The following is a 27,535-nucleotide window of genomic DNA, read 5'->3' as shown; positions in this document are numbered from 1 at the left end:
TTTGATATAGCTGCCAAGGGTGAGAAAAAACTTGTTAAAGGGATATTCCAGCAGTGGCAGAAGTAGACTATATTTTTCCCTCCCTCAAATTTCCTGTTAAATTCACATCACTATCTACTAGTTGGAAATAACTCTGTAACAGGAAGCTTTGCCGCAAAACTATTGGCTGTTCTTAGAATTAAGGGAAAGTTTATGACAGTATCAGGCAACGGGAGAAAAATTGAATTCATTGTGGGCATAGTCAGAATTACATAGTCAAACTTACATAGTCACACACATAGTCAAACACACATAGTCAAACACAGTAAAATGTAGATAGTCAACATAGTCGTGCACACATAGTCACATGTACATAGGCAAACACACATAGTCGCACACATAGTCAAACACGGTGAAATGTACATAGTCAACTTAGTCATGCACACATAGTCACATGTACATAGGCAAACAAACATAGTCGCAAACATAGTCAAACACGGTAAAATGTACATAGTCAACATAGTCATGCACACATAGTCACATGTACATAGGCAAACACACATACAGTCATTTTATGAGTCTGGTAGGAAGCAGTAGCCTTCATTATGCTCTCAATATACACACAACTTTTTGTAATAACAAAGATGGCATCCTGTCCCATTCAGTCTCAGCACATCCCAGCTATCCAAAGGATTGATTAGTCTTTGTAAACTTGATCAATTTCTTGACTGAAATGCAAGCAAATAATGAACAGAAATTTATGTTTATGTTTAAATGGTAATTCACAGCGCGTACTCCCTCACCTCATATAACCTATGCATTACCGTATTAACCTCGCTCTAGCATCTGGCAATTTGTCTGTATGTAAGTGTGGCCATCTCCCTTCCGTAATTGCCAGCTGTTACGCAAGTATCGCTCTCTTATTGCTCTCACTAAATCCTAAGATTTCAATTACTTCGTCTAAAGTTTATCGTTGTTTTTGTAATTCTTTTTCATCTATTCAACGTCCTGCACGTTTGAACTGCTTTTTGTCTTTGAAACGTTTTTTTCTTTCGTGATTTTCGAACGTTTTTTTGGTTTACCTCGTGAACGTGGTTCACGTAGCGTGGCTAGGCCCGCACCTTAGTGTAGCGTTCTCCTAGCGTTTATTTACTTCCACGTACAGCAGTCGTGTACGTGGGCTTACTTGCAGTTAAGTAACTGCTTTGTTTAGTTCTTCATACTGTTTTCGTACAGCAGTCGTGTACGTTTTCCCTTTGCAGTAAAGTAACTGCCTTGTTTATTTTTCGTACTGGTTTAGATACGAATTTCTTGCTGTTCACGTACAGCAGCCGTGTACGTTTTCATTCTGCAGTAAAGTAACTGTTTTTAATTTAGTTTTCACAGCTTCAGGTCTCGGAGATTTCTCAAAAAAAATTTTCGGAGATTTCTCGAAAAAAAAAAAAAAAAAAGGATGGAAAACTGCCGTTCTTGTAAGCAGTTCCGTCCGTTCAAAGCATGGGATAAGCATGATTTATGCCCAAAGTGTCGCCCATGCGGGAGTAAGCAGACCTGCTCCATTTGCCAGGACTGGACCCAGGAGCGCTGGGATTTGATCGGTACCTGGCTGGCGGATAAAGCCGCAGAAAAAAGAAAGAAGGCGGCTTCCTCAAAGCAGGGGAAAAAGAAGCCGCCGGCGAAGGAACCCCAGGCGGCCATAAGAGATGGCATAAGCCCTAAACATGGGGGAACGGAGGGCGCCATACGAGATGGCTCAAACCCTCCTCAGGAACGGGTATCCATACGAGATGGAGCTAATTCCCGTGCGGCGTCAGCTCAGCCACGGCCGCGACCCCAGGAGGGTCCGTCCACTTCAGGCCACGTGGAGTCCAGAAGCCCCCGAAGACAAGCGGTGGCGGACTTATTTACTTCAACTCCGGGGTCGTGGGACCACAACCGGAGAGATTTCTCGGGGTTCTCCCCGGAGAGTACGGAACGGCGCCAAAGCCGAAGCAGAAGCCGTACCCACAGCCGTAGCCGCGGTAGGAGCCGGGAAAGACACCGGCGACCTCGACGCAGGTCGAGGTCTGGCTCGTCGCCCTCGTCCTCGAGCGGACATTCTTCTGGGCGACACAGGGCCAAGAAACGAAAGAGGAGACAATCCCCAGATCCGGGGCAGGCTCTCCTTTCCCAGGTTAAAGACCTCCTGGGACAATTGCTACAAAAGCCGAGTCAACAGGACCCGGAACAACAAGGGGCTCCGTCAATTCCACCACAACCGGCGCCACCGCCAGCACCGGTTACGGACGATCTCGCCCCTGAGGAGGCCCAGGCAGATCCCTGGGACGACGTCTCCTCCAGAGCTGATGATGCGCTGTCAATCGCAGCTAGTGCCCGCCTCCTCAGTGGAGACTCCGAGGCGGAGGATGAAGAACCCTTACGGGGTACAGAAATTTCGGCGGAAGCCTTTGAGAAGGCGACGGCAGTACTCCGCAGAGTCCTCGGCTTCGAGGAAAGGGTGGATGCGCGGGCCCACGAGGGGCCGGCATCCAAACTCACTTTGAACGCGGCCACCCAAAAGCCTCGAGCCTCCATCCCGGTGGATGTGGAATGTAGAGAGCGGTTCGAGGCGGTGGCACAGGCGAAACGCTGGACAGCCTTCCAGCGATCAGCCCATCGCACTTTCCACGTGGGCGACGAAGACTGGGAAAGTCTTTTCACGCCACCCCAAATCCCGCCTCAAGTGAAGGAGAGACTTCGGTCGGCGGGTGCCTTAGACGGCAAAGACAAGTTCAGGGAGAAGGGTGCACAGACCCTAGAATCCTCCCTGTTCGACGTAGATAGGGCCTCCCGCGCAGGGATGAAGTACTCGTCAGCCCTATTACTTTTCGCCGAGCTATTGAACAGATCGTTCCAACAGGCCCAGGCATCGGGTATCTCCCGCAAAGATACCGCCGCCATCATTGCCCTCCTGGGACCCGTTTCCAGGATGGTATTAGACCAGTTCGCCCGCGTCTCGGTTAAGGCTACCTTGACACGTCGGGACCTGGTTCTGAACTCCCTGAATTGGTCGTCCAGATCCACGGCGGACGCGTTCCGCAACTTACCGATCCTGGGCAGCGACCTCTTCGGCGGCAAGTTCGATGACAAACTCCGGGAGGAGGCAGAGAGAATGAAGTCTCTGAGGGAGGCGGATGAGCACATGTCCCGCCCGACCTCATCCTCGCGCCCACGTTTTGACTCAAGACAAGGTAGCCGCTCAAGATCCAGCTACAATCAGAGTCGGGGCGCTCCGCGAACGCAACAACAATCCGCTCCTTCGCGGCCCGAACACAGGCCGTACCGCCCGCAATACCGCGGAAGCCGCGGAAGCCGCGGGCGCGGTAAACGGCCCTAGGGATGCCCACCCCACCGTAGCGGCCAAGGCCAAGGTGGGGGGGCGACTAAGAGTTTTCTGGGCTCACTGGGAGAAAATCGACCCAGGAGCCTGGGTACTGGACGTGGTAAAAAGGGGCTACGAGATAGAGTTCTCGTCTACCCCACCCCAATATGGCCTCTTCGCAACCACGCCAGTACCCGAGATACCGGAAAAGCGGGCCGCCCTCGAAGACGAGATCAACAGTCTTCTCAAAAAAGGCGCCATTACGCGGGTCACCACCGCAAACGCGGACGGCCCCCTCTTCCGGTCCTCGTTCTTCCTCACGCCGAAGAAGAACGGGACTTGGAGGCCCATCCTGAACCTCAGACCTCTCAACAGGAGGTTCATCCGACCGGAGAGGTTCAGGATGGAGACTCTCACATCAATCCTCCACCTACTGCGCCCAGGGATGTGGGCATCCTCCGTCGATCTAAAGGATGCCTACCTACATATCCCCATCCGACTCGAGGACCAGCGGTTCCTCGCGTTCAGGTACAAGGCCATAGATTACCGCTTCACAGCGCTACCATTTGGCCTCTCCACGGCACCCAGGGTTTTCACCAGGGTAACAAGGGCGGTCCTGGCTCACCTCCGCCGAAACGGGGTAATGGTGTTCGCCTACCTAGACGATTGGTTAGTACTCGGCAACTCCCAACAAGGGGCTCTCGCCAGTACAAACGCCACCGTCTCCCTCCTGACGAAACTGGGGTGGTTAATCAATGTCGAGAAATCCAACCTCGTGCCCACTCAATCGATCATATACTTAGGGGCCCGTCTCGACCTCGCCAGCGGCATGGTCTACCCGACGGCCGAAAGAACGGCAAGCCTAGTGGCCACGGCCAGAAAAATACTAGGCAATCGGAATACCCCAGCGCTCACGTGGCAGCGCCTATTGGGGAAGATGGCGAGCTTCACAGACCTTCTAGACCTGTGCAGACTCAGAATGAGGCCGCTCCAGCGGCACCTCCTCAAACACTATGCCCCGGATCGGTCGTCGGCGGCAACGCCAATCCCACTTCCAACGGGGCTTCGCCCGTTTCTCACGTGGTGGGCAGAGTCGGACAGGATCGCGGCAGGGCGACCTTTCCGGAACCCAGCCCCTACAACGTCGATCACGACGGATGCCTCCCTCAGCGGCTGGGGAGCGGTATGGGGCACACACACAGTTGCCGGCGAATGGGCGGAGCCCGAGAGGGGTCTCCATATCAATATTTTAGAGACGGAAGCGGTCCTGAGGGCCGTACGTCACTGGGCAACCCACCTAACGGGCCACACTGTCACGGTCCGGTCAGACAACACCACGACCGTGGCGTATATCAACCGTCAAGGGGGCACTCGATCCCTGGCCCTCCTACGCAGGACATGGGACCTGCTCGTCCTCTGCGACTCCCTTCGGATCGGCCTACGGGCGTCCCACCTAGCAGGGAAAGACAATATACTGGCAGACGCACTGTCCAGGGGGTATCTAGACAATGGGGAATGGGAGCTCTCCCGAACGTGGTCCGACCACATATTCCACCTGTTCGGCAGGCCGTCCGTCGACATGTTCGCGACGGCCAAGAACGCCAAACTCCCGACGTTCTGCTCCAGATACCACGACCCGCAGGCCTGGAAGACCGACGCCCTAGTCGTCTCATGGGCGGGCCTCTCCATGTACGCCTTTCCCCCACTGGGATTACTCCGCAGAATTCTCACGATGCTTCGGGACGTGGAAGCGGACATGCTTTTGATCGCACCTTGCTGGCCCAATCAAGCATGGTTCCCACTCATCATCGAAATGCTGGTGGACCTACCATACAAATTCCCACCGGCCGCCAAGCTCCTCTCCCAACGGAGCGGCCACATAACCCACCCCGACATCACGAGCCTCCATCTAGCTGCGTGGAAACTCTCCGGCTCTCGCTCCAGACAGCGGGGTTTCCACCGGAGGTTGCGGACATTGCAGTGGATGCCCGCCGGCAGTCCACGGTTAAAACATACGATTCTAGACTGCACCGATACTATGTTTGGGCCGGGGACAACGCTGCTGATCCCGTGGAGGCCTCAGTAGACCAGGTGGCGGCCTTCCTACTCGAACTCTTCCGAGAAGGGAAGCAAATAAGTACAATTAGAAATTACCGCTCCGCAATAGCAGCGGTTCACAGCGGATTCTCGGATGGCTCCTCAGTAGGAACCAACCCGGTCCTCCGCCAGGTCTTAAGGGGCATGTTCCACAGACGCCCTCCCAGGCGCCGCCTGGCCCCGTCATGGGCCCTCCACGAGGTCCTGACGACCCTTGCGGGCTCTCCGTACGAGCCGTTACACAATGCTCCATTGGACAAACTAACACACAAAACTCTGTTTCTGATCGCGGCCGCCTCTGCCAGGCGCAGAAGCTGTCTCCACGCGCTCACCCTCCAACGGGGGTTCACGAGGTTCGAACCAGGAGGAGTCAGATTACTACCTGACCCTCACTTCCTCCCAAAGAACCAATCAGTAACCTTTACCCCGAACGAGATCTTCCTACCGAGTCTGTCACAAGCCTCGTCAATCGCGGAAGACAAGCGCTGGTGCCCTGTCCGAGCCCTTAAGTGGTACATAGAGAGGACCAAACAGCTACGTACCTCGGACAGGCTCTTCATTTTACCGCGGTCGCCCTACACCCCGGCCTCAAAGGACACCATTTCACGGTGGATGGCCGACTTAATTCGTGCCCACACCCAGCCTGGGGAACCCGTCCGGGCGCACGACGTCCGAGGCCACGCCACGTCCAGGGCGTGGTTCCGGGGGGTTCCCCTGGAAGATATTATGAAGGCGGCGGCCTGGAAGACCCCGTCTTCCTTTGTCGCCTGTTATCTCACAAACACCCCTGCCACGGAAGGGGATTTTGCCCGAGCGGCCCTAGGTCCGCCGCCCGCGAGATCCTCGACCCACCGCCAGGGCTCCTGTGTCACAAATGCATAGGTTATATGAGGTGAGGGAGTACGCGCTGTGAATTCCCCAAACCTTAACCGGTTTGTGAATTAACGAGCGACGTACTCACCTCATATAACATCCCGACCCGCCTCCCCACTATGGGGGACCTCGCGGACGGAACCATACAACCACGTCGGATACCCTCCTCGGATACTAGGGGAACTGGCCACACAGATATGACCATGTGACGGCCTTTCCCCCCAGGAATTTTCGAGGGATGTCGTGGGGTCCCGCCTACACCCACCGACGACCCACTCTGGACCCACTTCGGGCCCACTCAGGACCCACCTGTCACCCACACCAGCCCACCTAGGGCCTCTTCAGGTGAGAATGTTTTTGGTTGTATCCTCGGGGTTTCCGCCCCTTGGTCGATCCTCTCCCCCTTCTCCGTCCGGTGCCGCACCATTGCGGCCTGGAAATTACGGAAGGGAGATGGCCACACTTACATACAGACAAATTGCCAGATGCTAGAGCGAGGTTAATACGGTAATGCATAGGTTATATGAGGTGAGTACGTCGCTCGTTAATTCACAAACCGGTTAAGGTTTGGGGATTCTGATGGTATCATGTTGAACAGTTCATCTGGACATTTTGATGGAATGTTGAGTTTCTCTTCAATTGCTGTTTGTGGTTGTTTTCTTTGAAACTAGATTGATCATAACTGCAGATAGTTGACAAATATTGGATGACATCCTGCTGTTGAAGTCATTACTTGAAATGTTATCATATTTCCTATGAACGAGAAAATTATGAATGCTTCAACCTCTATCTTGCAGCTTTAGATTTTTCAGATTTTTATTTTATTTTAAGGCAGTTTTTGCAGCTTTGGAATTTGCTATTTTTTTTAAGTCAGTTTGTTGTGCTGGAAATATTCAAGCCAAAAATATCAAACGGCATCATGAAATATCAGTCCTGTTCAATAGTCAAAAGTTGAGTGTTGCGTGCACTATCTTGGTACAAATCAATTTAGTTTATGAATATTTGTCAAAATATAGTCATGTTGTACTTAGTACAGTAGTATTTACAATATATTTCATTCACGTTTCTTCAATTAGTATTTTTTCGTTCAGTGTGTCTTAAGCCAACACCAAGTACTGTATGGGCCAGATAGCTCAGTTAGTAGACCTCAAAACAGAGTCTTAAACCAACCAAGTTTTGTATGGGCTAGATTGCTCAGTTAGTAGACCTCAATACAAAAGTCTTACCCCGAAACTAATTTCTAAGTCTGTATGGACTAGATTGCTCAGTTAATAGACCTCAATACTAAAGTCTTACTCCAAAACTAATTTCTAAGTCTGTATGGACTAGATTGCTCAGTTAGTAGACTTCAATACCAAAGTCTTACTCCAAAACTAATTTCTAAGTCTGAATGGACTAGATTGCTCAGTTAATAGACCTCAATACCAAAGTCTTACTCCAAAACTAATTTCTAAGTCTGTATGGACTAGATTGCTCAGTTAGTAGACTTCAATACCAGTCTTACTCCAAAACTAATTTCTAAGTCTGAATGGACTAGATTGCTCAGTTAATAGACCTCAATACCAAAGTCTTACTCCAAAACTAATTTCTAAGTCTGTATGGACTAGATTGCTCAGTTAGTAGACTTCAATACCAGTCTTACTCCAAAACTAATTTCTAAGTCTGAATGGACTAGATTGCTCAGTTAGTAGACTCAATACAAAAGTCATACCCCAAAACTAATTACTGTATGGGCCAGATAGCTCAGTTAATAGACCTCAAAACAAGTCTTAAACCAAACCAAGTTTTGTATGGGCTAGATTGCTCAGTTAGTAGACCTCAAAACAAAAGTCTTAAACCAAACCAAGTTTTGTATGGGCTAGATTGCTCAGTTAGTAGACCTCAATACAAAAATCTTACCCGAAACTAATTACTTCATGGACCAGAAAACTCAGCAGACCTCACAGAAGACTATCTGTATTCCTAAGGTCACTGGTCTGCATTCAGTAGTTGTCCAATATTGGTTGCAGTTTTGCAAAGAATTTGTTTGCAAATATGTTTTTTTTTATAGTCAGTGTTCCCTTCTTCTTTTCCAAAATGTCAGTAAGAGCTAGTTGATACTAAATTCATTCAATTTAATAGTTCCTTCTACTACTATTGGAGTATGAATTATAGATCAGGATCTTGTATCTCATATATATGTTATGTATACTGAAACATTTTCTTCAAGAGGTTTTCCCTTTTTACCCAGCCAAACATTTTGTTCCAAACTGCTGGAGCATGTTTCTCAACAGCATCCCTTAACATTTCATATCTAAATGTTATGACAGTTTGTCAAAGCAGATAAAAGTTTGGATAACTTTATTGATGACAGGCTCGTCTCTGAATCTTCTTCCACTGATGGAAATAACTCGGCCTGAGACTGGACAAGTTATTTTTTTTTCGTCTCGGAAAGTACCAAAGCTGCTGTTGCTGCTTCTTCTTCTTCTTGTTCTGCAGCTTCTTCACAATCCGTTCTCGAGACAGCTAACGGAAAGAGATAACGGATGTTTAATGTAAAACTCACGCAGAGTCAAAATGTGTGATCAAATGTCACCTCATTTCCTTTTTGCAGTTCGTCCTGGACTCTGTGGCTTATCGTAGTACTCAGTTGATGTTCCACACTATATATAAGGGCCTGGAAGATGACGACAGGTTTATCGTGCTACGCTGTAAGTTGACCCTACTCCTCTGAGGGTTGTCTATTTAATGTCAATGTTGGGCAATTTAGTGGGTCAGACAGAGGTCAACAGAGTACTTACTACTCTGCTAGTCGTTACATATGGTCAACTATTTGTAGGTGATGCCCAGGGTTTTTTAATAAGAAAAGATAAGCTTATTCTGAGGAACGGCATCATCTCTCTTTCTTAACGTTCCTCGTTGATGCCTGCTTTGTTTAGAATCCTTTCCCTTAGAAAAGTCAAAACCAAAGCACTTTCTTCTCTATAAACCCTGCATCTCAACTTAATACATTCCATATTGCCACAATTTTTTGCACAAATTGCCCAAAAAACACAAGAAAAGATTCAATTTTCTTGATAATTTACATAATCGAGAAGATGAGTCATTGACATTGTAAGTTGATGTCTTTGTGGATAAGTACACCACCGACTGGAGCCTTAACATTGACGACGTGTCGACGCTCGGGCGAGAACACCCGCAATGAATATTTTGATTGTTAATGTTACGATTCAAGAATTTAAAATACCGCTCTGAATCTTGAGCAGTTCTGAAGTGCTCGCTTAATCAAAACCAGAACACTGCTGTTAAGCGTAAACCTGACATTAAATTGATAAAACTTTTCTGGCGATGATGCACAGTGTGGTATACGATGCCGTCTGTTTTAAGTGACCCGATGTACCAACTGGTGAAATCAGGGAATACAACATTTTGTTAACCAATGTTTGAATGCATGAATATTGTTTATGATGTAATCAGATTACCAAAGACAATAGGTATGAAGATTATTTACCTTCCAAAAATAAAGGTTAAAAAAAAATTGTATTGTCATACATTTCCATAAAATGGTAATGTGCTCTGACTTAAACCAACTGATGAAGTTTGTGCAGGAATGAGTTTGCAAAGATTTTTAAAAACAATGTGGAAACTCCCAAACATATGTACTAACAAAATTACTTAATAACTGCCTAAAGTGGCGGCGTATTTGGCTCTTGCAAGTACTCAGACCGTGTAAAGTTTTGTCGACATTAATTACTGAGAGAGAGATTACAGTGAGAGAGAAAGTGATGGTATCGTTATGCAAAAGGCTGGTCCCATTCATAGGGTAAAGGTATAAAAGTTATATGGCTTGGACGTTGCAACGTAAGTACGACCTTGTTCGGACGCAGACAATATTACAAGGTAACAACTTTACATAATACAGAAGGAAATGCTGGTAAACAATAACAGTGGAATAGTGCTTGGTAGAGTAGAACCTAGCTTCTTAACCTTTTTGCTATCCACACCCCTCCCCCTCCCCCAGTCCTAGAGAGAATCACCTGTGACATCATCCAAACGTTGGTCCTGTGGTCAAGGTGGCACTCTCAGGCTTTTGTGACTGTCCTAACAGCATTTATAAAGTCAGTAAAATGTTGAAGGACCCAATTTTTCAGTGGACCCCTTGTAGATCACTTGACCCTCATGGAGACTCACCCCCCCCCCCCTTAAAAATAATAATAATTGTGAAGCCCTAGGTTTGAAAAAGATCCGACTAAAAAACAGTGGAGATAAATCTTTAACACATTATTGAGCTAATTCAATATAACTTATAGACTTATATTTATTGACTTTATTAATTCTTTCTTTTTGTAGCTTTGGAGGTGGTAGAGAAACTATTGGATGTAGATGACAACATTGATGTGTTAGAACAGTGCCTTGAACACAAAGTCTATGAGACAGTTATAAAGCTGTTGCATATTCATGATATTCAACTACTCCTGGGGGCATTAGAACTACTCCTGGTAATGTCTGAGAAAGGTGGCAGCTTCTGCACGTTTATATGTAAAGTGGATCGGAGTATAGGTAAGTAGCCTATGGTACACATCCCTCTCCCCACGCCACCCCCCTCCCACCCTGCACCCCCAATCCGAGCATGTCGGCAGCATACTTGATGTGATGTATGCATATGCTGCTTGAGGATTACAATGATTTGTCCGACTTATAGGCCACGTATAGGTAAGTAGCCTATGGTACACCCCCTCTCCCCATGTCATCCCCCCACTCCGCACCCCCCAATCCGAGAATGTCGGCAGCATACTTGATGTGATGTATGCATATGCTGCTTGAGGATTACAATGATTTGTCCAACTTATTGCTCGTAAATACAAAATCATAAACACAGTGATTAACTCTTGCATGGTCATCGCTGTACAAAAATTATGATAATTCTTGATGGGCAGGTTTGCTTTCTTTGTAAGCAATGTGATGCGGACATAGTCAATATAAAAACAATTTTATTTCCTCCCCCCCTCCCTAAAGACTCATTTAAGATCTTGACAAACATCAACAAATAACAACATCCTTTTATGAATTGCTTTTCTAGATTGAAGCAGACTACGTGTAGGCAGGTTAAGGTATTTGGTGTTACGTATAAGCACGTAGTTAATAGAGGTTTAGACTTGCCTTTATTCATGGCACATGTCTGTCTGTATTTCTGACTTTCACATCAATATTTGAACATGTGGCTGATTCCATTTCATATTAAATTACTAACATTTTGGAGACTTCCAGAATGGAACCGAATTTATGATTTTCTCTGGCATCGATCTTGCTGTAATCAGTGACATCAGTAATGGGTCTTATTTTTAAAGGTTTTCTGGTGGTCCGAGACAACCGAATTTCTGTTCGGGCAACCAATTTTCAGCTCTGGAGGTTGCCTGGCAGACTATTAGTTGTTTACAAAAAATTCAGATTGCATTGTCTCTAAATACCCCCAAAATAGGTAAAATTATAAATTGGGTGACTGTATTTCACCAAGTGACAGTCACATAGATCTATGATTAATGTGGTAGACCTTAGCTGGCAAATTTTGTGACAGTTTTGCACATTGAAAGAAGTCGTCAATCCTTCTCTCAAATGTGTCTGTTGTCTGTTTTCTCTGATGTTTCCCTCCTAGGCACTTAAACAGCCACCTGCCCTTTTCTTCTCTTCACAGATATTCTGGTTTGCTTAGTTACACTAGACGCGCAGGCACTCGGTGCTGATGCATTTGTTGGTATTAAGATCATTGACCCCAACCCAGAGGGACAGCATCAAGCCCAGGTGTCAGGTACTCCTAGACCAGGCCTTCATCATGCCCCCACACCACCCCCACCACACCACCAGCCTCCTCATCAAGTCACCCCGGGAGCAAAGTCACCCGCAAGAGGTAAAGCAGTCATTTCAAAAAATAACTTTCATTTTGTGATTATTAGATGCTTGGTTTTCTCCACAATAAACTTGCAGTTTTTCTTTTTGTATTGTTTAAATTTGGAAAGGATTTTCAGAAGGTTTATGTGCTTGGTGCTTTTGTCTTTTGATATCAGATGTAACTAATAAGAGTTTTGCTACAATATTTAACAAACAAATATCAAAGAATCGTTATTCCAAAGAATACCAGAGATCTTTTCATTTTGCCAAGAATTTGAACTTGCGGCAACTGTGGTCCAACTGTAATTCATCCTATTTTGCCAAATTTTCATCATTGAAACAATGTTCTTGATTTGTACTGATATGTTTAATATGAATGTTTCTTTATTATGATTATCAAAGAATCAAAACTCTGATTCTTGCAGTGTTTTGACAGAATCAGTTCTGATTAAATTCTTGTTTGTTGTTCAGCACACAATCAGATTCAAATGCCATTTCCAAGTTTAGCGAAGGGGTTTTGAAAACTTCTGCCATTGATTGGACAGTCATTAACAATGTTCGAATCAATCTTTACCACCAGGTCATGGAACCCCAACAGTTGTTCCCCCTCCAAGTTCATCGACCCCTCCAGCTACGCCCACCTCAGCTAAGGATGCCGAAGCAGAGAGGTTTGCTTGTCAGTGGTAAGTTGGAACTTGATTTATCCAAGACTTAATATTACAGGAAAAGAGAGCCCAAAATGAGCATTTATGCTGTTCCCTGTTAACAGTTGACCTGTCTCCATAATTTGAAATTATTTCTTTCAAGACAAAGTTATGTAGGTATATGTGTAGGTCTGTGTGTACTATTTATTGCTTTCATTAGTAAATAGAGGTATGTATTGAAAGCATGTCTTGTAATTTTTTCAGAGCCCAAAGTTCTACTGGTCATCCACCTTAAATGATGTACCACTCAAAATCATAAATTTTACCATTTTGTGAAGCTTTCAAATTTATATTGCAATTAATAAAAAAAAGGAGTTATTACAAAGCTATGTTACCAAGGTTAATTATGTTTCCAAGGTTAATTATCCTGTTACAGTTGTCCTTTATGTGTCAATTTTGGCTTAGTCTTCTAGAATGTTATTTTGATATTCTTTGTAGGTAAATAAACATCAACCTTTTTTTTTCAAATAGATATTTTTGTTTTGTCCTTGAGTCTTTCCCTAACTTGTCAAGCTCTGAAGATTGTTCAATTTTGGATACTTTTTTTCTTTAAAGTCTCAAGCAATTAGTTTTACACTGTGTTTTATTACTTTACGCAGGTTAAATTGTCATGTGGAATCGAACACGGAGCAGTCTATAGGCAGGGTAGAACTTTATGCAGAGTATGTCGCAGCTTGCAAACAGTCCAAGGGTATCCAATTGCCATCGAACAACTTTGCCAGATGTGTCAGGTTTGTGGTCCTAAATACCAGAATTCATCTTTTATGTATTTAGTTCATTCACTGTCTTGCCCGTGGCACTTTTCGTGAACAATCCTAGAAGTGGTTAGTTTGAATTAAAAGAAGTCATCTTTTATGTATTTAATTCATTCACTGTCTTGCCCGTGGCACTTTTCGTGAACAATCCTAGAAGTGGTTAGTTTGAATTAAAAGAAGTCATCTTTTATGTATTTAATTCATTCACTGTCTTGCCCGTGGCACTTTTCGTGAACAATCCTAGAAGTGGTTAGTTTGAATTAAAAGAATTCATCTTTTATGTATTTAGTTCATTCACTGTCTTGCCCGTGGCACTTTTCGTGAACAATCCTAGAAGTGGTTAGTTTGAATTAAAAGAATTCATCTTTTATGTATTTAGCTCATTCACTGTCTTGCCCGTGGCACTTTTCGTGAACAATCCTAGAAGTGGTTAGTTTGAATTAAAAGAATTCATCTTTTATGTATTTAGTTCATACACTGTCTTGCCCGTGGCACTTTTCGTGAACAATCCTAGAAGTGGTTAGTTTGACATTTATGTAGCTGATATATTTATTGAATAAGGAAGACCACAGATGTAAAGTAAGAGAGGGTCTGTTACCATTCAAAGAGACCAATAGCCTTTGGAATTATCCAAAATTGGTTCCCAAGAACTTTTTTTTATGCTAATTTCGGTGGATCCCCCAACTACCCTGTACGTTATGCACTGAACTTGTAGCCCAACTGTAACATTTGAATATATATGTGGGTAATGTTAGTGTACAGTTGTGTGTATAGAAAGACTCTTGAACAAACAATTCCTTCATCTGTTAACTGATCTGTACTTCAAGACCACACGTCATGTAAACTACTAATATCCTACAACCCTTTTTTTAGAGAAACGAACAAGCAATGCTACCTCCCAAAGTTGTTTATAATTACCCTCTTTTTTTTGTGAGTGTTTCATTTTCTGTTATTGTGACTCCATTAATATATAGATGTCTGTATGTACACTGTTCCTTGTAACTTGATCTTGTTGTCCCCCTCTTATCCGTACAGGTTATCTTATCCACATGTGGGCATGAAGAAGGTAGATACAGGCAGCTCAGTGCAATATCATATAGCTGGCATAGCAAAGAGGAAGAACCCACAACCATTTAAGTGGCAACCACAACCACTTTCCAGTGGTGAGTAGTACATGTTGCACCTGTAGATTAAAAACAAACCTTGTGTACCCTAACACACAAATTACATGCAGAACGTAGAGCCTAAGCTTTCAGACATATTATCAATCAAATATTGGTATTTTTAATATTTGGATTTTTACTTGATCATCCTGAACGCTTTTGTGTGTTTAATCCGTTATAGGGTTGAGTTTTAGGTGATTTTGCAGATTTTGCCTGTTTTGTAATCTGGACGTAAATTTTATGGTATTACATATCCAACAAGATTAATATTATCAGAGGTACACAAATTGATGGAGAGGTCTGGTTGCATCATCACCCCTTCAGACTCAGATGGGTGTCAATGATAAAGATATATGTACAGATCAAAGATAACCTTAGAGATGTTGTCCATGTTTGTTCTTTTCATAAATTGTTAATTATCACCACTTTTCTCTTTTTTTCAGCGCTGAGCAGCAACTCAAGACCGGCTTCAACCATGATGGCACATCTTGCTTCCAGACATTCACCATCTCCTAATGTATCTCCCAGTCCACCACCAGTAAGGAACCTCAGTTACACGCCAAGTGGTACCCCTAACCAGAGAGCTCCACCACCACCTTACCATCCCGGTCAGGCACCAGGCTACCCTCAGAACTTTCCCCACAGTTCACCACAGGTGATGAATGGTCCTATCAGTAGGACAGGGTACCCTCCTGGTCAACACATACCGACGTCTACTACTGCTGCTGTTGGGGCACCTTCGCACCAGTTGGCCCAGCAACATCCAAGTAACAGTCCAGTACAACGTGAGAACCTTCCTGGAGGTCCAACGCACAGTCAAGCTAACCTTGTCATCAGTGGTGTGAATATATTAGCACAGTCAGGGCCTCAGCAACAACAATTAACTGGTTCACAGAACTATGCAGCCGGACCACAGGGTTCTGTAAGGGGACCACAAGTTCCATATGGTGTGCCACAAATTGCTTTAAGTGGTCCACCAGGCAGGCCACAGATAATGCCGGGAGTACCTCAGGTCCAACTGAGTGGACAGCAGCAAGTGACATTGTATCGCCCACAGGTTCAGGGGGACAGTCCTCATGGTCAGTTTGGTGGCCCTCATAACGTCACGTCAGGCGGACAGAACAGTGTAAATCCAGTCGAATCTCAGAGTGTGCCTCCTCCAAAGGGCCAAGTCACCAAACAAACAATCCCACATGGTGGTGACGGTAATATCGTGCTTCAACGGGCACCGGAGCATGAACGTCCGGTACAAACTACGGAAACACAAGAGAAACAGTCTGGACCTCCTCCACCCCCTCCCCTTTTTAATACTACTACTGCTACAAATATGCCTCCTCCTGTAACAGAATCATTAGCAACTACAACTGCTGCAATACCACAACAGGCTCCCTTAGAGGACACCAGAGTTGCCTCATCAACACCTCCTGCTGCACCCCAATTATCTCCTGCTGATGGGGTGACAGACCCTCCTCAGCCACCAATTCCACCTCCTTCAAACCCCATGGTTGATGCCTTGAGTCCTACTGGTATAAGTACACCATGTCCTTCAAGTAGCCCCGTCTCCACCAAAAGCCAAGTAGACAGCGAATCTGTCAGCCAGGCAACAGATGATGGTGATCCCCCAGGACAAGTAACCAAGCCCTCTGGCAACCCTGCAGACTTGTTGGATGGAGAGGTCAGAATCCAGAAAGTGCCCAATGCTCATACAGATGGCCAGGAGAAACCCAGTGAAGCTCCTATCACAAACAGTGATCTATCTGTAACAAGCGATGATCTGGTAGCCTCTCAGGGTACCCAGGATAAAGAGGAGCGCCCAGCCATCTCTGAAGCAATAAAACCGGCTGTGGTACCCTGTCCTCCGGTAGAGGCTAAGTTCACCACCTCCGGCAACAAGATCACAGTCTCGATACCACCACACCCACTACCTACTGCTGCAGCCCCCTCGGTTCTTCCTTCAACTACAAACTCAATAACACTCGTTCATACCAACCCCGTCGTCCACCAAGTGGTTCCTGCTAGTGGTGCCACGATTCAGAATGTCCTGGTGCCTTCCCAAGGGATCGTCCTCAACGTTCAGCCCGTCATGCAAGGACAGGTACAGATAGCTTCTGGTCTCAACCTTCAGCCGAAACAGGGCCCGAGACAGCCCATCAACATTCAGCCAAAGCCAATCCAACCCAAGCCAGCGACTTTCAACCAGTCTGGTCAAAGTGGTCAACAGAAGCAACCGCAAGGCATGCCAACCTTGCCACCGCAGACCAGTGTCAACATCCACATGCCTTCAACTCAGACCATTAGCATACAGCCCAAAGCTACGTTATTACATCAAGGGCAGCCTGCTATGATGACTCTACAGCACCATCCGGGTATGCAGACACAACAGATCGTCTTGGGGCAGAGTTTCGTCGTCAGACCCCCTGTCAACCAACCTCACACTCAACAACAACAGATGGTTCAAAATAATGTCAACAGACCCCACTTTGTGGCTAACATTCAAAACCGTTTGCCTTTTTCGCAGGGGCCTGCCATGGTGGTCACTACGCCTCCTAATACCAGTGGTAACTTTCAGCAGGGCACGAGGAACCCTCCGATGGTCAGTTACGGCTGCACCACTGGTACCTCTCAGAGTCTCAACACTGATGCACCATTGATCAAAAGACTCCTTCAGCAGAACTCCCCTCTTTCCCCACCAAGACAGGGGTCTACACAAGGTTCAATTCCACAGCCTCAGATGCAGCTTGTGCAATCACAAGGACAGCTGTTAGCTGTGAATGCTTGGGCTCAACCCCAGCAGAAGCAGGGCCTGGTCAACATTGCACCCAGACCAATGCCAGGACAACAACAACAGCAGCAACAGCAACAACAACAGCAGTATAATCCACAACTGATGGTCTCCATGTCCAACCAGAATCAAGCAATGACTCAGCCGCAGTTAGCCATCAGTTCCGTGCAATATAACAACAACAACCAAGACCAGTGTTCACCAGGTGACTTAGCCTCCCCTACCTCAAGTACTTCTTCGACTTCAAAATCCAAGAAGAAAAAATCCAAAGATAAACATCGCACTTCGTCGAAGAAGAGTAAAAAGAGTAAGAAACACTCGAAGAGGTCTCATTCCCCAGCGGGGAGTAGAGATTCTACCGTAGACAGCATTATGTCAGAGACTGTGAGTGAGGCCAATCCCAGTGAATGTAGTCAGGATAGCCTAGACCATCCCATCCTTGTCCCTCAGACGCCAGACATCAATAACCCGCTTAACACCAATTTCACAGGCACGATACCTGCGGCCAAGGGTATCAACAGTATGAACTGTAACGGTGACGAATTTCCTCCATCCGAGAGCCCCCAGAAATCACCAAAGAGAGCCAAAGCCAAGTCGCCTAAACCATCAAAAAAGGAAGAACAGACACCAACAAAAGTATTAAACGGCGTCGGGGAAGAGGACATGATTCCAGTGGAAGCCAAAATTGAAAGAATCGAGAATCCAAACCATATCGATTATCAGAAGAGTAAAGTCGGAGGATACGTCGGATCAGTTTCCGCGACCAGCGACAGCCGTCTTGCCAGCCCAGATGCTGCCAGTGACCTCGGTAAGACGGGACAACAGCCAGTGAATTCCATCTCGGTATCGCAACATCAAAACGATGTATCAAAATTAGGAAGGAAGGTGGGACACCCGTCCGAGAATGTACTCCTGAACAATTTACATCCCTCCCTAGATGAGGTGGGTGATGTCTCAAATTACTTGGGAGACAAACTTTCAGACGAGGGTGGCATTCGATCGATCGATCTGAATGAGAAGCACCTGAAGAATAGCAAGGACGTGGAGGCCTCTGTAGTGAACCATATCATGAACGGACAAATGACCAAAGACATTCTTCAAAAGGAAATCAATGCTGCCATCGAGGACAAAGTGAAAAACGAAATTGTGAAAAGTATAACGAGGATAGAAAATATGAAATCGAACAATCTAGTCGGGGAAGACTCTTTCAAGGACAACAAGAAGCTGAAAAGTGACGGTGTCGTGAACGATCTCTGCCTCAGAGTTGATGATGGCAGGTTGGTGGCAGGTGGCAATACTAATGGACCAATCAAAGTCATGGAAAATGGGGATCTCTCCCCACCTGCCGAGAAAAACTTTTTAAGTAACGGTCTGTTGGGTAATAAGAACGCTGACCTTCAAAAGTCCAATAGTGTATCAAATAATATCCACACTTCGTCACCCACGCCCAACGGTCATCTGGACATATGTCCAGACGTCCTCAGTCCCAATACGTCCATGTCTAGTTCACCTATCGGGTCACCGCTGCCATCCGACCCGAGCAGAACCGGGGGTCCGGTTGGATCTCAAGTACAGGTACCTTTGTCACCGATGGGTAAAGAATTGGCATCCGGGAACCCAGACCTGCAGAGAGGGGTGAAGAGGACAGCAGAAGAGATGGCGAGATGCGACACGCCCAGCAGTCTAGGCAGTGGACCACTTTCACCCCCACCACCGCCTCCTCCTCCTGTACATGAAACAAAGAAGAGTAAGAAGAGACGGTCTTCATCTAGCTCCTCATCCTCCAGTAAGAGGGAGAGGAGATCATCTGGGAAGCACTCCGACAAGCACAAGCACCAGCAGTCCCAATCTAGCGCCAATCCACTCTCATCATTCTTCGTCTGTGAGTGGAACGGCTGTCGCAAGTGAGTACTTTCATCAGAGATGTTTAAAACAAACTTGGGTGGTGTTTTTTACTACATAATTCTCTTAAATCAGCTGGGGGATAAAGAATTTGCACCCCCCCCTCCTCCTCCTCCTCACCACCACCTACATTTGAAATTCTGTGCACAACCACTGTTTCCTTCAAGTTGTTAGAGTCAGCTATGGATGGTATGGTTGGCACATGTCAGATAATATAAACTTAAATCATTAACCAAAGATGATAATGTAAGATGCCAGGAAAGCTATAGAAACTATCATATTGTCATGTTTTTAGTATCTTTATAAATTTTTGAAAGATTTATTTACTTTTTCACTACTTTTATTCTCCTACATTACCATGAAATGCTCTCTATCATTTTCTGTAATGGAATATGTTTCGACATTTAGGAATCCAAATTTAACAAAAGTCAAAATGTTGCTCACTAAGAGAACGAACTGAACCTTGCATTAAATTTCTCTCCATTACAGAACGCTATCTTCTGCCAAGTCACTCCACGTCCATGCTTGCAAGGAACATGTCATAACTCCAGCTTACAGGGGTACGTGCGAATGGGAAGGCTGCGATAACATCAAAAGACAACGTTGGTCCACGGTCACTCACGTCCAGGTAAGATTCATTTTGACCAATGACCCACAGAACCCTCTTTGAAAGATGGTGTTTGCACTGAAAGTTTTATAACTTTGAAGGCTGTCACTGTTTCAAATGAACTTTCTATTTTGGGGGGGGGGGGGTGGGGCTGAAGTCTCTCACAACTGGGTCCTTTTCATGTAAAATGATAACCACTTTTGTTACGGTAATTAAATGTTATAATAAAATGTAGAAAATTATATTTGTGTATAAGGGAATGCTGACATGCTATATGAAATTGTGAGAAATGTAACGTAACTTTCCCTGTAAAGCTGTATTTGGAATTTCAATGTAATGGTGTAACTTGACCAAGCCATATGTTATGCACACACAGTTCTATGGATACCCCTCCATACAATTAATCAAACTTTAAAAGTGGTTCATTCATTTTCTTTGGTCGTTCTTGCAAGTTATGGTACGCCAAAACTTTTGTGTGCTACAATAGTATGTATCGCTTTGTTTCCTTGAAAACCACTTTGCACAATTTCATCATTCCTGATGTGAGATTGCTGCAACCAGAGTTGTCAGATTGATATCAGGTACCTGGTGCCTACTCTAACAGTTGTGAACAGTATCATTGGAACATATCAGCATTGACTACTGTATACCCACCACTGGGGGGGGTGGGAGGTGGCCAGGGTAGAACTGTTTTCAGATTTACCTGGACTATTAGTCAACAGTCTGGTAATTTACCACCAACTTGTAGCAAATTCAACATAAGAGACAGCATAAAACACAATGACAGTATTACACTGGCTTGGACACATGATGTTTTGAAATGTCGCCCTCTCTCTCTCTGCAGGAGAAACATTGCACGGAAGAGTCCCTGTTGCTTGCGGCCGAGAGGCGAACTCAGCGGGGTTCTGATAACCAGAGTAAGAAGGACACAGCCCAGCTTGCACACCCGGTGGTGTATAACGCTCACACAGCATATCATGCTATTAGGAGAAGTCTCCAAGCTCCAGTCTTGCATGATTTAATGGTAAGTTAGGCGGCCCAGTTTGTCCAGATTTGTCATACTTTTACGACTGTAGTGTGTTTTAATATTCTTAGTCTCCGATGAGAGGATGCCCTTTTTAACTTTGCTCACTCAAGGGTCTTTGCGTGGTGGTCAGATTGTTTATGTAGGAGATACATTGCCTGAAGGGTAATTAGACACATCAAAATATACAGAAATAAAGACCAAAATGTCTTCGGAAGACTTAAAGCGATGGAAGGATCTCTAAGAAGACTTGAATGTAAATGTGGCAATTTACCATCGTTGCCATGGTTGCCATCTATACTACGGAATGGGAATTTGCCATCAGCGTGTGGTGGCAATTTGCAGGTTATGCTATGTTACTTCAACCCTGAGTTATTATTACTAGTCTGTTTAGTTGAGCACGTCAGTCAGTGTTAGCCTGTACAAATTTATTCTCTATTTCTTCTCAATCTCCCATCCGCATCTCCCATCCGCAGGGTGAGAAGGAAGGTCCAGTTACCAGGAGCATTCGTATCACTTCATCCCTCATCTTAAAAAACATTGCCAAGTACTCAGAGGATGGTCGAAGGTAGGTTTTGTCAAATCTGGTTTCGTTTCTCATGATAGGGTTGGACTTGCTTTTGAATGGTTTCAAGGTATAACCTGGTTGGTGAACTTAACACAGAATTAGGTTAAATCGGCATGTAGTACTACAAGGGTGCTCAATAAGCAGCCTATGGGGCCAAATTCAGCCTGTGAAGGAAAAAAATTGGCCCACTATTCTGTCCTTAATCAGGTATGTGCGCCCAAAAAAACCAACTGGCCTTCCCTGCACATTGCTAAATCCATTCTGTGGGGAAACCGAGTGACTTTTTCGGAAGATTTTTGTGGCCCAGCAAAAGCATTATATTTAAGAACTGTAGTCTCTGAACTGAATTTAAGTTACTTTTTGTCTTATATTTGAAATAGAGAAAATGTTCCTGTTATTATCGCCAACATTGAATATACAACATAGCATGATTGCTGAAACAGACAGGTATTTCTGTGTTCAGCTACAAACAAATTTCTTGACTTGACTGAGGTCTGGTCTGAAACTGAGCCTTCAAAGTGAACCATTCGCACAATCTACTGTTGATCCATGAAATGGCTGTTTGTGTATATAATGGAATGTCATTCACATCTGAAATAACTGTGAGCGTAAAAATTTGTTGTTAGCTTTGTAACTTGCTAGCATTTTATGGTTCATGAGACATGCTTTAAAACATTCTGAAATTTTTAGTTTTATTTTCATGACCAGCTTCCGACAGATAGCATTGTGCTGCTATGGAGCTTTAGCAGATCCTCCACACCTATATAATGCAAACCATATAATGTAATGCAAACTATAGAATGCAAACCAATATAATGTAATGCAAACCAATATAGTGTAATGCAAACCATAGAATGCAAACCATTATAATGTAGTGCAAACCAATATAGTGTAATGCAAACCATTATAATGTAATGCAAACCATTATAATGTAATGCAAACCAATATAATGTAATGCAAACCATAGAATGCAAGCCAATATAGTGTGATGCAAACCAATATACTGTAATGCAAACCAATATAATATAATGCAAACCATAGAATGCAAGCCAATATAATGTAATGCAAACCATAGAATGCAAACCAATATAGTGTAATGCAAACCAATATAATGTAATGCAAACCATAGAATGCAAACCATAGAATGCAAACCAATGAAATTATCTCTCCATATATTTCCCTGTTAGGTTAATTTTACGGTACGAAGACAGATTGTCTCACGTAGCGCTGAGCAAAGCCGAATCGGCATCGACAGTGGCCAAGTGTCTTTGGTTCATACACCAGGATGAGAACAGATAGCACAGCTGGGACACGACGGGTGACGTCCCACCCTGTCCGTGAGCCCTCAGAGGGTGCTTCATCCGAGATGAAACGAGATGTGAAGGGTGACAACCACCCACCCATCTCAACAACTCTTGATACCACTACGATGAATAAAAGGAAATGGCTTCTTTGGGTTGGTGTGAGGTCTGGTTTATGGGTATGAGGAGGAGGAGGCAGCAGCAAACAGATTGCTAAAAACCAGGAGCTATTCACTCAATCTGATGGCTGAGGAGAGAAACAAAGGAGGAGAAAGAAGGCAGTAAAGTCTGCTTGATAGTGACACACTAACAGTCTGTATTTGATAAATGGATGGATTAGTTACTCAGAGGGGAGTTGCAGGTTTTAAAAAGAAAAATGTGATCCAGAATGTTAATGGGTGGAATGCTCAGCAGTTCAGTCACATTGAGGAGATGCTGTTGTTTGTTTTATAATGTTGATGGGTAGGATGCTGAGCAGTTCAATCACATTGAGGAGATGTTAAGGAGTCTTTCTCATCACGGACGTGCTCTGCCAAGTTGACTGTGTCAGGTGGTACAAACCAGAGCATTATGTATTATTTCATGTGTGAAAGGTTACTGTGGGTGTTGTTGTTATGTGGTTGGTTTTTTGGAGGGTATATTTCATGGTGATTATCCACTTACAATGCATGTTACCATGATTACTACTGGCTACAGATTAACATTCCAGTAATGAAATACCTAATTTGGTTTGATAATCAGCAGCTTTTTGTATATCGAATGTGACCAAACCTATGTTAACAAAACTACACTATGTTAACAAAACTATCAGTGTGGTCATATCAGCATTGTTCTTTCAGATCAGGGTAGATCAGGAATTTTCTACTGCTGGTAAACTCTAGAAATTCTTGTCAGGTTTTGACTTTAAGGACTTACTCGATTGTGCACTAAAATCACTTAGAGCCACTCTTTGCATTTACAAGACAACATAGCCTAGACCTACCACACTTTCACAGCAGAGGTAGTTAGCCTAACCTACTAATTTTCTGATGAATAGAGAAACACATCACAGATTGTGTATAGAATATTGCTCATGGTAATTGTTTGAAATCTCAGAGAAGTGGTGATTATGAAAGGCAACCAGCTACGTTAAATAGTTCAGCCAGTTGTTCACATGTGTGAGATTGTAATCAAATGTTATTGAAGTTGATCATATCCACTTGTTTTAGCACAGCCAGTGAAATAGGTCAACATCTTTGACACAAGATAGAGGAGAATGGTGATACTTGCTTGACCTGCAGGACAGAAAAGCACAAAATATACGAGTAAGGTGAAAAAAGAATAGATTTTGATGTAGTTAACACAACTTATCAGCAGAATGTAGATTGTCGGTAAGAAAATGTGTATCGAGCTGTTTGATATTGATGGTATTATGAAGAAATGCACAAAAATCATTTGTTTTGGCCTATTTTTGGGATGAAGATGTGTCATCGTTCTCTAACTTAAAGAGAAAAAAGGGGTTTAGATCATCTCAAAACAGACAAACATAAAAGTGGAGATTGGCTTTGTAGCAGACGAGCTGGGGAAGTATTGTTGTACAGGTGCTTGTAATGTAGTAAGAGTTGTATTCATATTTGTCATGTAAATCTAATTCATATTGTGATTGGTTAGGCCTGGTAGTGACTCACAGCGACTGTTTGTTAGGCTAGGTAGGGTATAGATTAATCGGATAGAGTAGAAGAGAAAAAAGGTGGAGGGAAGAAAAAGTTGAAGATGGTTTACAAAACAATGCTTTATTCTTAATAGAGAACTTTTGTTTTATTTTACAAAAACACTTTTCGTTCATTTTTGATGCAACTCATTGTGTACTTGGTTGAATTCATTTCAACTGATTTTATTTACAATGTCTTAGTGAGAAAAGGCTCCCCCTTCCCCCCTTCCCCACACCCCAAAACAAAACAAAAGCCACTCTATTTTTTAACAGCTGCTAGATCACAATCTGTCATATGTCTTCTGTATCTACAAAGGGTTAACAATTTGTGAGCTCTCTTCTGGATATAAGTGGCACAACAAATGTTGTAAGTAGTTACCATGACAGTGCTTGGAGTTGTCATAGACCATTTTGCATGTCAGTTGCAATTAAACCTTAGCTGACCATTTTGAATTTCAAAGGAGAAAACAATTTGCTTATCTAGTGCAAATGAGCATTTTGAATTTCATCTGGTAAATGGCTGATATAGTCTTGCTCTCAGATACAAATAGCTATCAAGAGTAAAATGTTTCAGTGGTCTGATAGATGCATGCACCTGGTCAAGGGGAGGGTATGTTGTTTATCTGATCTGGGACTGGGGGGGAGGGGAAGTGGAGGGGTGAGCAGAGCCTGATGGAGGGTGTTTTCGTTGGTTCGATTATAAGATATATAGCACAGTAGGTTTGTTAAGACTTGTGGATGCCTTCTGGTACTTTGTGTCAGGTTAAGATCCTAGTAAGGTTTTATAAAGCCAAGATCAGTACTGTATTCTATTCTACAGAGCATCCATTTAAGAGAAAGAGTCATTACAATTGGTAGAACCCAACTACTACCTGAAACAGGGAGCATGGCCCAGAATATTTACTGAAAGTTTTTACAACCAATAAAGTCATTGAATTTGTTTTGAACGTAATGTTGTCTTTGTTTGAGAGGGGGGCATCATGCTTAACACTTACAAAGGATCAGTTTTGGATTTTATTTTTCATCATGTTTTGATGGTAATATGGGTATTCTAATGCACAAAGTTAAATGCCCAGAAAATTACCCAAATTTAAAAAATAATTCAATTGGAAATTGATCAGGACTGAGTAGATACGTTCTGCTTTCTTGACTTCAGAGATGGAAGCACTGTGATGTTACAGCTCGTACCGGGGTTGTTACTGTCACTCACACGATCAGAAAAGACCAGGACCGTTTAGTTTTCAGATTTTGACACACACCCCTACAATTCCCCCCAAGGTGATTGAAATTCAACTATCAAAATGTCATTGTTGATAAAATGAGATGGACAGGTAAATTTATCTAGAATTAAATAGTTCACATATTTTTACAAGTGTGACGGCAGAATTGAAATCACATTTGAATAGGGTATTACGTTACCAGTTGCGATTATGACATGTTGTACTCGGTTCCTATGACATGTCACCTAGAGCCGCTGATGTCATTCTACATTCATTCCTAATATCAGTTTTATGCCCATGAAGATGTCACTCTTCAAAAATCATGGTCCAGAATTTGACTTTTGACTAGCAATTCATACTTATCCCATTTATTAAGTAGACTTTGCAGATGTACAATTCATTGTTTGTTTTTTGTTTCTTTTCATTTGTATCAAGACTTCTATCCTCTGGGCATAAACAAACATGTCACTAAACCCTGGCATTCATGTTATTGTTAGGATGTGTGAATTACATTAAGTCCTGCGATGGGTGAACCTGCAAAATGTTTAGAAAGTTTGTCCGGTCATTTTGTAAGCGTAACGCACACGAGGGCCGCAACTTCCATACCAACGATTTCATCAAAATCCGAAAGCGCTTAAAACGTTAGAGAAATTAGAAACTTATTTATTTGATGTATTTGGCATGTATCACTAGCCTTGTATTTATGCTTTGGTTGATCCAAAGAAAACATTCATCTATTTCCATATAATACTTTCTCATTAATTAATTAATTCTTGTTCTAATTTGAATGGCACCAATGAATGTTATGGTGCTAACATTTGTACAAGTTGTAAAAAATTACAAAAAACAAAAGAAAACATTAAGCTCACTTCTTCCAGAGGTTACTGGGATATTTGCTGCAATCTCTTTAAAATGGTTTCTATGTATAATATTATTTTTTTTCTTACTAAGTACTTGGTTTTTCCGTTTGGCTGGGTTTGCTGTGTGTCTCTCGTTAATCTGTAGTCTACGTCTTATAATTTTTCTTCTTTGTTTATCTTGTTGAAATGTTCACCCAACTCCCCCTGTCAATTGTAGGTAAAGCCATAACTTATTCTGTAATTTACAAATCTTAGATACTTGTTTCTTGTAGAAAAATGACAACAATGTAAAGTTTTCAGAAAATAAAATTGATATCTTGTATTTTGCACTGCGACAAGAATGGTTATTTAATGTCTTGTGTTTTTGTTTTTCGGTAGTAGACCTCGCACCGTTTACATCTGAAAGCAGCGTAATGAGTTGATGTTGATAACTAATACCCATAACAAACTATTCTTTGTTACATAGGTGTTAACAATTAAGGTATTGATGACTTTGTAAATCACACCTACCATAACACTTCACATATGTTTCACAGGAATGTTTGCAAAGTTTGAAGGAAAAGTGGCATCGAATCAACACTTAATTTGAAAATGATGATAAATCAAATTCTTCAATGGACACTCATTACCCTTTACTTAGTACAAATAACACACGGTAGCTTAGTTTGATTGTATTCCTAGTTTGAGTAATATTTCGTAGAGTCAAATAGTCGACGAGTGTAGAAAAGCTGTTTTCCACTATAGTAGGTAACGAACAAGTACTAAGGCGAGCCTTGTGTTATTT

General features: G+C 43.7%; 1 protein-coding gene across 2 annotated transcripts in view; it reads left to right on the top strand.

Moving 5' to 3' along the window:
- The window catches only part of LOC139977958 (uncharacterized), a 52,428-nt gene extending 25,355 nt beyond the window's left edge, over positions 1-27,073 (top strand). For both annotated transcript variants that reach the window (XM_071987800.1, XM_071987871.1), the window contains 11 exons: positions 8,904-9,000; positions 10,640-10,849; positions 11,982-12,194; positions 12,756-12,858; positions 13,479-13,610; positions 14,670-14,797; positions 15,241-19,483; positions 19,971-20,109; positions 20,933-21,112; positions 21,589-21,680; positions 22,868-27,073. In XM_071987800.1, coding sequence (XP_071843901.1) covers positions 8,904-9,000; positions 10,640-10,849; positions 11,982-12,194; positions 12,756-12,858; positions 13,479-13,610; positions 14,670-14,797; positions 15,241-19,483; positions 19,971-20,109; positions 20,933-21,112; positions 21,589-21,680; positions 22,868-22,979 — 5,649 coding nt within the window. In that variant the 3' untranslated portion in view covers positions 22,980-27,073. The remainder of the gene's footprint in view (positions 1-8,903; positions 9,001-10,639; positions 10,850-11,981; positions 12,195-12,755; positions 12,859-13,478; positions 13,611-14,669; positions 14,798-15,240; positions 19,484-19,970; positions 20,110-20,932; positions 21,113-21,588; positions 21,681-22,867) is intronic.
- The last annotated feature ends 462 nt before the right edge of the window (positions 27,074-27,535 follow it).

This window comes from Apostichopus japonicus, chromosome 1, assembly GCF_037975245.1.
Source record: "Apostichopus japonicus isolate 1M-3 chromosome 1, ASM3797524v1, whole genome shotgun sequence".
NCBI lineage: Eukaryota > Metazoa > Echinodermata > Holothuroidea > Aspidochirotida > Stichopodidae > Apostichopus > Apostichopus japonicus.
Note: the sequence above shows the minus strand (reverse complement) of the source record. Positions and strands in the feature narration are given on the sequence as shown.